General features: G+C 35.7%; 1 protein-coding gene across 3 annotated transcripts in view; it reads right to left on the bottom strand.

The window, feature by feature from the left end:
• Positions 1-13,262, bottom strand: part of THSD7A (thrombospondin type 1 domain containing 7A) — a 458,712-nt gene that overhangs the window by 189,325 nt on the left and 256,125 nt on the right. For 2 of the 3 annotated variants that reach the window (XM_046020921.1, XM_046020918.1), the window contains exons 4-5: positions 11,044-11,225; positions 6,694-6,762 (exon numbers count right to left, since the gene is read on the bottom strand). In XM_046020921.1, the coding sequence (XP_045876877.1) occupies positions 6,694-6,762; positions 11,044-11,225 (251 nt within the window). The remainder of the gene's footprint in view (positions 1-6,693; positions 6,763-11,043; positions 11,226-13,262) is intronic. The other variant, XM_046020920.1, reaches the window with a different exon arrangement.

Below are 13,262 nucleotides of genomic sequence, written 5' to 3'. Positions count from 1 at the left end.
GGTTTCCTCAGTCTTAAAATTTTTCTAAATGACACAATCAGCAAATATACCCAGACCTCTGCTAAGAATGGTGGATATTACTGTTACCATTTAGGAGGGGAAAACACAGTGCCCTCCTCAGAAGCTTGAAATATTGGGGGGCTGGCATAAATATTCATGAGAGAATTGTAAAATAATAGAATTCTATGTAATTGAGTAGTAAATTGTGTAATATAGTATGAGAGGGCTTTCGGCTTTGGGTGAAGAGAGATCACTGAGGCCTTATAGTGTGAAAAAGATGATTTGAAATAGGAGGAGATACTTGGATAGTTTGGGGACAATGGCTGAAGGGCTTTTAGTGCAGAGAGTAGAGAAGCATCAAGAAAAAAAATGACAGAGATCCCAATTGTCCCTGTTGCAACTAATAGGTAATCCTTAGCTTCAAGAAAGTCCTTGTGTACTGGCACATAGAGCCCAGACTCTAACACTGAGCACATGTAGCTTTGTTGAATATAAAAAATGTGAAATTGTAAAGAAGTACATCAAATGCGTATAATTTTAAGAATATGGATGGCTACTCTGAATTCCTGAATTATGTTCAATATACAATTTTTTTTCATAAATGACTTCACCCCATAAGAGGTATTCTTAGTGGATTCCAGTTTAATAATATAACAATACGGAGCGTGTATTTTGAGTGTATTTTTGTGGGCAATAAATGGTGAAACCTTTCCAAGATGAATCTGTTGTCATGGCTTCCTTTCCCCACTGCTATTCTCCCTGGTTTATTTCCCTTTTTATTGCCCATTGCTTTTAGAAAGAATAAATATTAATGAGTTCCACAATGTAGTTTGTACTCCTCTGTTAACACTGGTGAGAGTAGCTACTCCCTATTGAGCAATCATCAGCAAGGCAGGCAACAGCCAGCCACAAACCATTTCTTTTACATTCTTAGAGAGCAGGACTGTGCTTCTGGAAAAAAAAAAAAAATGCTATTCATTCGCCAGCGTGCATCCCTGAGTGCTCGTTTCAAAATTCCTTCTGGTGCTATCATTCATCTACAACGGACTCAGAGAAATAAGTGCTTAAGGGTTACAAAAAGCACATGTACTACAGTCACTTGACAGTGTCAGGTTACGTGACATTTTATCTACCATCTTTCTTTCATTAATGGAAGGTCCTTCACAAACAGCCATGGCTTCGTTCCATCTGGAGTTACAGGTATGAAGGAAGATGAAACAGTATCTGAGAGCATGACGTGTTCTTCTTCTCCAATTTCCTAGATTAACAACTAGCAAGGTTTAGTGGTTTTCTAAAGACTTGCCGCTCAGGAAGCTAAAACTAGGCTTGATGAGTGAAAATAAGACCGGTGTTAGAATTCAAAGTTCTACTTCCCTTCTGAGGGCAGACAGTGACTTCTCCCAGACATCCTATCCTCTCCAGGCTGACCTCCAGAACTGTAGAAAACCTGTTTTCTGGACATGTATGCCTTTGTTTCTGTGTGTCATCTTAAGGCAGTGATTCTCTTTGGATTTAATAGAGACCAAAATCTGTTTTAGGATTTGGGACAGATTTATGGAGAAGCCCCAGAAGCTTAAGGTTCAGGGCCCTTGTCATGCACAGTCCCTTTCTGAGAAGACTCTGGCAGAGATCTTAGTGATTTTATATTTGGAATTCTGCTTTTAAAGATAACAACAACAACAACAATAATAATAATAATAAGTGTCCCTTAAATTGTATAAGCTTTGAGCCTTAGTAAACCTGGAGCTTCCCTACCCCTGTCCCAGTCTCTCCCACAGTTTTGGAAAGGCTTCTAAAAAAAGGGCTCTCAAGAGCTTCCTGGTAAAATCAACTCCTGATTATAATCACAATGATGTTTATAAAAAAGACGAGATTCCTAAACCCATTCCAGACTTAACGGAATCACAATCTCGGTGGATAACATCTGGGAATTTTTGCATTTTCTTAAAGCATCCAGGTGATACTTAAACTACATTCTGAGGATATATGCTTTCTAGAAGAATAATTCAACCAGTGAATACGGTGAAGGTTTGTTTACTAAGGATAAACCATGGCTGTAGTGTTCTTTCAGGGCTTAAATGAAGAATGTCAAACTGTGGAGTCTCTTCATGTCAGCCTAGCCAAGGGTCAGTGCTATAGGTGCCCTGAAGATAGGGATCAAGTCTGCTTATTTCAAACATTCAGTCTTCAACATCTAAATCAGTGATGAGACTTAATAATTGTTCAATAAGTATTCACTGTGTGAATGAAGGACTATAAAGTGAGATATCCAAATTTGTAGCACTTCATCAGTCAGATGGGGATTGACGTTGAGAAGAGTAACACTTTGGAGAATGGACAGGGAATGAGATTAATATTAAGTCAATGATTCCAACTGTTTGTTTCCCACATTAAGCATTTAATCTTTGCAGCAACCAAATAATTAACATAGTGTCTTAATAAATTCAATCAATATTGTTGCTGTTATCACCATCGTTATTTCTATTGTTTTCTTGTGGACTCAACACTTAGGACTTAAGATTAGGTATTTTAACAATTTCATTAGACTTCATGCTGCTGGAGAAAGTCCATTGTTTCTGGCCTATTAACCTCTCTTTGTGTCATGAAAACTATTTTCCAATGTTTTACCCTGGTTAGCATAATAGTACTCACATATTTTATCAGCATACCATCTATGACCTCGTTCAAGACACCAACATAGGTGATAAATTTTATCCTTTCTAGGTAATAATTCCTTTGATATGATTGTCTTTGCCTACATAATAATGCCCATATCATGTATCTTTCCCATTAGCAAACTGGGAAAAATGAATGACAGAAAGGGAGAAAGGTTTGAAACATGAAATTTTGGGTGTTTCACTCCTTCAATTTTCTGAATAATAAAATTATCTGTTTAATCGATAAAACATTCAATCTTCTGAATAGTTTTGATGCTGCATACATATACAATTTAAGTCAATCTTACATTATTTCCTAGAGAAAATAAAAATGTCAACTGTACTTTATATGTACAGATTGCCTTATTGCCTGGGAAATACATCATGTGTAGTCTGTGTGTTTACATATTTGCCAGCAGTGGTGAATGTGTGGACTGATTAATCCACACCCTTAATTTGATCACTGTGAACACTTTATAATTCAGTTGGTTGGTCTCATAGATGCAGTAATAATTAAAACAAAATAATTTTCTGTAATAACCTCTGAGTGTGACATATAAAAGTCATATTTCTAGATTTTTTTTTCTTTATTTGGTCTTAATTAGATCATCTCTCTAAGAAAAAAATGAGTTTTCTCTTATTTAACATCTTATTCTCATTGAATTGATTGAACTTAGTCCTGTTTATTTCTTTTGTTGGACTGGAGTGTGTATATATATATATATGTATATATATATATATCTTATATGATTATGTAATTATAATAATAGTATTTCTACTTTGATCATTATTCTTACATTTTTAAAATACATACTGACTTAATAAAATATAAGGGTGCTCAATATCTCCCCCGAAACATACGTCTTATCATTTCCTTCTGTCATAGAATACCAGAGTGTTTTAGTCATGTATTAATATAGCGTCGTCATATCTAGACTTAACTTAGATCACCCAGATGGTTATCAAATTCTTTGTGCATCTTGAATTCTTCTGTTTCTGGTTTCAAGTTCCTTCATCTTAAACACTATCATTTTGAAGCTCTTTCAGTGAGAGCTTCATAGAGGTAAAACCCTTTCATTTTGTCCATAGTTTTTAATGGTAGGTAGCTGGATAAATAAATCCAAGTTGGCATTTATTTTCCTCTCAGCACTTTCAACATATCATTGTTGTTATTTTGCTTTTTTTGCAGCTTTTGAGAATTTCACTATAAATTTGTTAATTCATTTTTAGTTAATTTGTGCCTTTTCTTTATTCCTTTTACTTTGTCCTTATATAGCTGATGAACTGAAATCTCACTCACTATATCAAAGCATGTATATATTATCACGCTTGGAAATTCTTGGTTTTGTACATTCTTATCTTTCATCAAATCTACAAAATTCTCTCATCTTTTTCATACATTCTCTTATTCTGAAACTTCTTGTTTAATTCTGCATGACTTACTTCACTTTTATTCTTAACTTCTATTTTCAATGTTGCATTTTGAATAATTTCCTTACATTTGTCTTGAGCTTATTGATAACTGTTAAACTCAGTCCGTCTCATCAACCCATTTATTTATTTCCAATAAAAGCACTTTTCAGTTCTAGAACTTCTTTTACTTTCTTTCTTTTTTAAATCTGTTTTTTTTTATTGTGACTCATTATATTTAATGTTTTAATTTTTCCCTTTACATCTTTAGTAAGTTCTAGCACATATCTTTATGGTCTCTAACTGCTATTTCCAATATTTCCAACACTGCAAGTCTCATCTTAATGTTTGTTAGGTATTTTAAACGCTGTATAAAATGGATTATTATTCCTCATGTAGTTTGCAGTTTTTTTTTTTTCTTAATTTATTTATTTGACAGGCAGAGACCACAAGTAGGCAGAGAGGCAGAGAGAGAGAGAGAGGAGGAAGCAGGTTCCCTGCTGAGCAGAGAGACCACTGTGGGGCCCGATCCCAGGACCCTGGGATCATGACCCGAGCCGAAGGCAGAGGCTTTAACTCACTGAGCCACCCAGGCACCGCTAGTTTGCAGTTTTGATGGCACCGTTTATCTGGGGAAATGCTGTGGCTTTTAAGGTATTCGCATCTTCAGAGTTTTGGCTTTTCCTTATGTCAGGCAATCCGGAGTACCATTGGCCTGATGCCATTTCTTATACTAATTTCTCAGCTTTGTGGTCTTTGGACTCATGGAAGTACCATAAATTTGAAACTTAACTAATTAGTGGTGAGTACAAGCCCATAGTTGGAATTCTTAGGAGAGGTTTGTTCACACTGAGGTTGAGGCTGACCTGCTTCCTTGCCCTTTTCCTCTATAAGTAAACTGAGTTTCTCTACTCATTTGCTGGTACAATAACCCTTTAAGGTTGATGAAATAAAGCAGTACTTCTGCTTGTACACTTTTTTTGGGGGGGGGGCTCTAAGTTTTATGTCATACCCCTTATCTCTGCCATCCCCCCAAAATCCCTGTAATGGGTAACCCTCCCCCTGTATGTACCATTACTGCCTGAGGGCAACCATGGAAAGCTCAACCTTCTTGATTTGTTTTGAGAAATCATTTGGTTAATCAAGACCTCAGTTCTGCACTTAAAAGCATTTAAAATAATACTGTATCCTGTTTTGTAAGGAATGGTTTTCAGCTATTCTAATCTGCCATATTACTGGAAATGGAACAGAGGAATCATTTAATAGGTATTTTTAGGCAAATAAAGTTAAATAATGCGCATAAGGACACAAGGCCAGGCAGGAATGAAAATGAGGTTTCCTGATTATCTGTCTAGGGTTCTTTTGAAAATAGCCTTAAGATGAAAATTCACCAAAAGAGGTTTTTAAGCTGTTATGTAACTAGAAAGGAGAAATAAGATACGTAAAACATGTTCTCTTAACTGAGTGGCCAAATTGAGGCACAGTGCCTGAATTTTGACTTTCCTCATTTGTTCCAACAACTAAATCATGTTTCCCGTATTCAAAGTCAGAAGTGTGAGTAACTGTTTATTCAGGAATGAAGGGTCTGCTTGAATATAACCCCTTGCTGAAATCAAGAATTTTTTAAGTGCATTTGAAATGTTCAAAAAATAATTTTTAGACAAATTTAAAAAATTATAACATTTTACAAAGCGGAGAGTAAACATGTCAAACAACAAATGTTTATTAAATGTCGACTAAGTCAAAGGTATTATAAGACCTTTTTCATGCCTGCATGATTTCCAAGCTGTCTCACTTTATTTATTTATATATATGTATGTATTCTTTTAATTGCTTTTTTGGTTGAGTACTTCTTGATATCTCGTTAGTAAGCTCTTCCTCTACTAAAAATTTTAAGTTACCTTGAGGGTAGACCACTGACCAGCTTAATCTAATTCCCAGCATGTTAAGTTTTTATTAGCTTCTTTCCCAGCAGCTGACACCTCTTGGCATCTTACTTTCTATTTTGTAATCTACTCCTCACAAATTTGATAGGGTTAACAGTCTTTCTCTCCCACAAAATATCCTGAGAAGTAATTTCCAAGAAATATCTGACTTTTTCAGGGATATCCTATGTTTTAATTATTCTATAATTGTATCACAGTGCTTTTTACATCCGACTGCATCCTTGTAGACTGTCTCCAAAAGGCAGCCATGGTATGATTTAGTTCCTTTTTCATTTACCTTATTAAAATTAGTAGAGCACAAAGTGGTGTACTTAGAAATATGATACATTGTGAAAAGTGTTCATACTCTCATTAATTTATCTCAACAGAAGTGTTCATAGCCAAATGTTATATATCTGTATATATAATTATGTTATCCTACTGATGTTTTTAAGCCAGCAAATTTAAAAATCTTTTTATGTTTTTCTATAATTTACATCTATGTAATGATACTGCAGAAAGCCAAGAAACAGGAAAGCACTTCTATCTCATAATGTATCTCTGACACATTTCTAGAAAAGTAGAAAGTAAAAGTAAACTTCTATCTTTCTTGGATGGTTTAAGGATTATCTCAGGAAATGTACAGGGAATCTCTGATATGCATTTCTGATTTAAATGGCATGTAAAATGTTCTCACCTACCTGTTATTTCAAAAGTGATGGATAGGAAAGGTGCAGCACTAGACTTCGACGTACTCTGATATTTACTTTCTGAAATAACAGGGAAACAGCACCATAAGCATAGCCTTTTTTTCTTCCCCCCAGATAGCTTTGACTAAAGTGGGCTAGTTCATGGAAACTATAGATAAACGACTGTAATTATAAATAATTTGCATTCCATTTAGAGATGGTGACTATTTTATTTCCCTGTTACTTGGCAGAACATGGGAAAATAAGAATTCTTTATTCATCTCTTGGTCTACCCATTCACAGTTCAACCATCCTTCCAACCATTTTTCCACAGATCCTCCAAACTTCCTGCTGGTTTATTTTATGTCATCATATAGCCTACTACCCAGGTTGTTTTTCTTAATAACCTCAAATTCCACACACCTTATCCAGATTTCAGTGCGGATTTTTTGATATGTTTTCTACAAAAGAATGTTCCAAAGTTTCCTAAAATACGTATCACGGAAAGTTTCGTGGTGCTTTATAACCAATGCTCTTGGTTCCCCTCATTTAGAAACATGTTCAATCTGTATCAAAAGAAAGAATTTCTTGAATTACCATAGCTCAAATCTACTTTCATTTCACTTTGAACTCTTTCAACAATCAATTCATGTTCATGCATCCAATGACCAGCGACATTTTCATCAGCTTTCTAGCTACTGCTAACCTCCCCAGGGGCAAGGCTTCTTCCTGTCATATTCTGGTAAGGGTAGCTTTCATGCCATCATAAACTGAACATTCTTCCAGTCTGCTGGAATTCTGATCAGCCAGCTGAACAGAAATTGTCCAGGGTTTTACTACTAACTCCTCTCAGTAGAAACTTGTCAAGTTTTTCTTCTAAAGAAGTGGGAATTTTGCTCACCTGAATATTGTAGGGCAAAGTTTGTCAGGATTGGAAGGAATACCTATGGCCTGCAGCAGACCATGAATAAAATGTGGATACTCTCCAATATCAAGTAGATACATTTTTCCTATTGTCAATAGGCACAATCACCAATTTATTGAATATTCTAATGATATAATTCAACCAACACAGGTAGGATACTATGTTGTAAACATAATACATTACACTTTGTGACTACTTTAATAATACATATTTTAATTTTCTTGAAATTAAATATATTAGCTTCAGGGAGGAGAATTTTTATGGTGTGGTTTGACTCTATGAAGAGTAGTGAATACACCAATGAATAAAGTGATTTAACATGGGGTGCCTGGGTGGCTCAGTGGGTTAAAGCCTCTGCCTTTAGCTCAGGTCATGATCCCAGGGTCCTGGGATCGAGCCCTGCATTGGGCTCTCTGCTCAGTGGGGAACCTGCTTCCTCCTCTCTCTGCCTGCCTCTCTGCCTACTTGTGCTCTCTGTCAATAAATAAAATCTTTTTTTTTTTAAATAAAATCTTTTTTTAAAAAAAGTGATTTAACATGACCCTGTTTGTACTAAGGTGGTCATTACCATTCATCTGTGTAATGTGATGTGCCAAGACAATAAAGGAATTTTATGTGAACTTCCTATCACTTGTTTTCAGTATTTCTATATCAGGAAATTTTATTTTGAGTTAAAGTATTTTATTTGGGGGTAAGGTGTTTTTTTAATAGTTAGGTTACATGTGAAAACAAGACATTTGTTCATGGAACACATAGTGAGAATCTACAAAAGCAACAGCATAGACTTTGTTCTTCTTATTAACAACAATATGAATTGTTCTTGGGGTAGGTTGTTCATGGTTACATAATCAGGATTACTTGAGATCAGTACCTTCTTATTAGGATTGATTGAAGAAGTTATTGTGAGAACTTTTCCTCTCTTTATAAAGTAAGCTTTCCTTCTTTCCTTTTTACTGAAGGAAAACAGAATGTGAGCAATCCCCACAGCCCACAGCCTAATTATTCTCCATTCACACAAATTTATAGTCTTTACATGTCACCCTTGGGATCCTGGCATATTGAATAATATTCCTGTTGGGAAATGTTAAGTGCTTCTGGGAGGAAGTTCATATAGCCTCAGTTCTGAAAAAAAAAAAAAAAAAAAAAAAAAAGCTGCAAATTTTAGGGAGAATTAACTGTTTTTACAAAGACTACATGGATCTTATTAGTACTCTTGTTTTTATTTGAAATGAAAGGACATAAATTCCTATATACTTATTGGTAAACATTAATTTTTTGCCAAATCAATTATTTCCATATCCCTGGATTTTGTTTTGGCATTTATTTTAGTCCAAGAGACACAGCTTAACAATGATACTCTTTTTGTTTTCCTTTTATGCTGTGACTTTTATTTTTGGTGCTCTTCCATGCTTTGACAGTGATAGGGAGACTCTGTGGCTAAATGATTAAAAAAGAAATACCCAGATGCAATTCAGAATTCTGAAGGATCTTTTGAAAGTAATAACCCACAGGACATAATTGACATTCAGAAACTAAAATCTGATCTACCTCTAGCAATGAAATTATACTACTCTGAAAGGACTGCTATAATAAATCCACCTAAGAGTGTTAAAAACGTAGCCATTAAAATGGCCAAGAAAATATTAATGTATTAACATTACATGTTTTATGCTACTTCCTTACAACCTCAAGATACATTAGTAGCAAAATGTATCCTGAGGCTAGATTCCTAAATGAGTTGACATGCTATGTAAAGTTAACAGCTACAAAACAATTAAATCTTGCAAGTTGCAAATGCAGAACTTCGGTGTCTGTTTCTATGAACTGCTGGTCACTGGTACTGCTCATTTTGGGGGAAGGCAGAGGAGTCGTCTCCTGTTTTTTGGAAACATCCATTTCTTTTGGTTCTTTCCCTTCTCTTCTGGTCCTCCATCAGATTGCTTCTCTGAATATTCTCATTTTGGGGGTCTTTATTCTTATTTTTTTCCTTTACCAACAAACATATCTGCTGGGAAGTACTACTCTATCCTATTTACAACTTGCCAAATACAACATTCTCATCTTTCTTAACTAAACTTCTCTTTTGTTTTTGCTTTTCTTTAACAGTGTGCTCTATTTATATATTTTTTTAATTTGTATTTTTAAAGATTTTATTTACTGAGAGAAATGCAGCGAGAAAGGGAACACAAGCAGGGGGAAAAGAAGAAGCATGCTTCCTACAAGCAGGGAGACTGATGTGGGGCTCAATCCCAGGACTCTTGGATCATGACTTGAGCTGAAGGCAGACACTTAACGAATGTGCCACTGTCCCCACTGCCTGTAATAAACTTCCTCTTGCATTCCTGACCCACTTACTGTATGGAATGTTTCTGTTTCTGTTTCTATGATACCCCTAGTGCTATTCTAAAACTCAAGTTATAATGCATTTCATATTGTATTATAACTACTTGTTTGTGTGCCCTCATGCTAACCAGAAGCACTTTCTTGACACAGAATTTTTACTGATATTTCCATCCTCACTGCTTACACAATCTTTGGAACTCTGCTGGCAACTAATAGATATTTATTAAATGGTCTAATGATAAAAAACCCTGCTATCCTTCAAATCAAGGGAAAGTAAGAAGGTATGCTTCTAACATTGTTTAAAAATATTCCTATTTGTGGGCACTTAAGAGTAACTAACTGAAAACAAACTTGATCCAATAATGATTAGAATTTTAGAGTAATATTAATAAACACTAATACATACTTTAAGCATGGGCCATGTTGCCCTCACTTATCCTTGGCAAACTTACTGAGTCTGGTCCTCACATTGAGATTCAGACCAAAAAAATGTCTAAGATATGTCTGCCAGGTCAGAGGGTTTAAACAGAGGGTTTTTTAAAAAAGTCATGCCTTTCAGTTATTTTTTTTTACTGTAGTTGTATTCTGCACTTATTCCATATTTATTTCATTTAAATTCACATTGAAAATTTCACTCAGTACCATCATTATTTTTTTAATATATTTATATTTCAACCATATTACAAACAGCAAAAGGGGCTGTTTTTTCCCAAGCAGGTTTTATATCACATTCAAGGAAATTCTGGACTTTAGAATATATATGAGCATTCTATGTGTATATTTACAAGAGGTTTTGTTCTATTTTTATAATTAATTATGCCTGCTAAATTTTGACTCAGAGCTTGCAGTAAGAAAATTTAGAAACTTGTCAGTAAATTAGAATTGACCAGAGACAGAATTGCATTGTTTTTTTTTTTTAAAATGAAAATTTAAATTAGCATTCACCATAGTGGATATCAACCATGATGTGAATAGAATCATGATTATTCATGTTCCAAATATCTATAAGTATATCTATATCTATATCTATCTTCCTGCAAGGTGACTCCATGCTCCATCTCCATGCGTAAGTCCTTAAAAAGAAGACAGTTTACCTTCTTTGTCCTTATGGGTGTTTAAGTGTGAGAGGAGGTCTTCATTGGCCTGCACGCAGTATACCTCTCGTGTCTGGACCCCTCCCCCACAGAGGGCTGTCTGGTTGCCCCGCCTCTTGTCCTGCTGACTGAGCAAAGGGTCCACACGGCACTCGGTCCATTCTGTAGTTCTCCAGCCGTACCTAAAAAAAGTAAAAGCTGACAATGGCAACCATTTTTACTGAGCAAAACTTTGCTCTTCCAATTTTTTTTTTCTGAAGAAGATTAATCTAAAAAACACTTTCCTCTCGAATCAACCATGGGCTACTACATCTGTGGTGTGGACTCAGTTTCAATTTCCTCTCTTTCATCCTCAGCAGTGCTCCACTTAAAGAGGGGTTAAATTTAGGATGATCCTGTTTTAATTGCAATTACTGGAAGTTACTTATAAATATTTTATGAAAAGAGAGCATCATGCTGAAAACATAAAATTTTATGTTCAATTAAGCTGAACTCGGGCTTGCCCTTTCTAGATGCTTATAAACAAAGGAGGAGTGACTCTGGGAATGGAAAACATTCTAAATGACGACCAACCCAAACGTTTGTTTTCCTTTAATAAAACGCATGAAAATTGCTACTTTGCACTGGATCAAAATTATAATTGTGTGTTAGGATTAAAAAATATAACAATTCCGAGTTTTCTCCTTATTGTCAAGAATGAATGTTTTTCTGTAGCACTAAGAATCCCTGATGAGTGCCTGATGAATGTTGAAAAGAGCTGACGTTTCTAATCAGTGGAGCACACGAAAGACGATCTGTGGTTCTAAATTAAAGCTCCAATCAACATTATGATGTGAAAGAAATGTCGGGGGCTTGTCAGCCCAACACGTGCTTTAAGGAGATAGCCAGGGAACTATTTCTTGATGCCACTAAAGATAGAGAGTGATGGCATTTCTCCACCTCGAGGAAAATGGATATTCTAAAAGCACAAAGAAAATGGCTCCTGTAGCACTTTATGTCACTCTACCCAAGACACTTCTTCAGTAATCAGATTAACAGCCAACACAGGTACAAATGGAAGTGCTAATGTTCATCTCAATTAGACAAAAGAGTTAAATGGGCCTTCGGATGTCCAATCTAGGTGCTTTGCTTTGTTAATGGTGAAGTTTCCTGACAGTCAACCTGACCTTCACATCCATTCTTTCATTTTTATAAATGGTTGAACACAGGTGCAGGACTGGGGCATCAAGGAACAACACTCCCGACATGTTTATAAAGGAAGTAGAGCATTCAGGTAAATTAAAAAAAAAAAAAAGAAGAAGAAAGAAAAGAAAACACGGATAATTAATGTCTTGAGTAAGACGGTGGGGTTGGGGGTGACAAGAAATGTCAAACCAAATAAATTATTCATAACGTGAGCTAAAATAAAAATTTTACTTTTTATAGAATGGAGTCTGAATGTAGGCCATCCTAGGATTACGCTTTTCCTAATGTAAATTGGTCACGCATGCTAAAAAAAATGCTACCCTCTGGGGCGCCTGGGTGGCTCAGTGGTTAAAGCCTCTGCCTTCGGCTCAGGTCATGATCCCAGGGTCCTGGGATCGAACCCCGCATCGGGCTCTCTGCTCTGCAGGGAGCCTTCTTCCTCCTCTCTCTCTGCCTGCTTCTCTGCCTAGTTGTGATTTCTCTCTGTCAAATAAATTTAAAAAAAAAAAAATGCTACCCTCCAAAAAGGGAGAGGAGAAAGAGATTCAGAATATATACTTATTTTGTTAGTGGTGTTCAAATATCTGAGAGGATAAAGAATAAAACACCTAGCTTGAATCAAAAAAGGAAGAAACTCATAGGAGATAAAACACAGGAGATCTTGACAACTTCCTCAAGCCTATTACGTGGAGAGGAACACAGGGTCAGTGGGATAAGCAGAGAAGTTTGGAAGGGAACTCCCTGCAGTTTTCAGCCCCTTGTTATATCAGGAGAGAACAGATGATTCCAAAGTGCTGCATAACTGAGGTCTCACGTAAATCATCACTATCTTTACTATTACTTGTTATTATTGTTTGAAGTGGTAGTACTAGGATTAATTTTCCTCCTCACTGGCTCGTGAAGTTTGCGTTGTATGCAAGTTCTTTAAATGTTTGGAATATTCCAGAAAAGCTCTCAATGAAGCTTGTGCATATCTCTGAGAAACTAAGATTCTTTAAGTTGTTTTATAAATATTCTATACTCAGACTAGGCTC

Source organism: Meles meles, chromosome 10 (assembly GCF_922984935.1).
Source record: "Meles meles chromosome 10, mMelMel3.1 paternal haplotype, whole genome shotgun sequence".
Classification (NCBI taxonomy): Eukaryota; Metazoa; Chordata; class Mammalia; order Carnivora; family Mustelidae; genus Meles; species Meles meles.
Note: the sequence above shows the minus strand (reverse complement) of the source record. Positions and strands in the feature narration are given on the sequence as shown.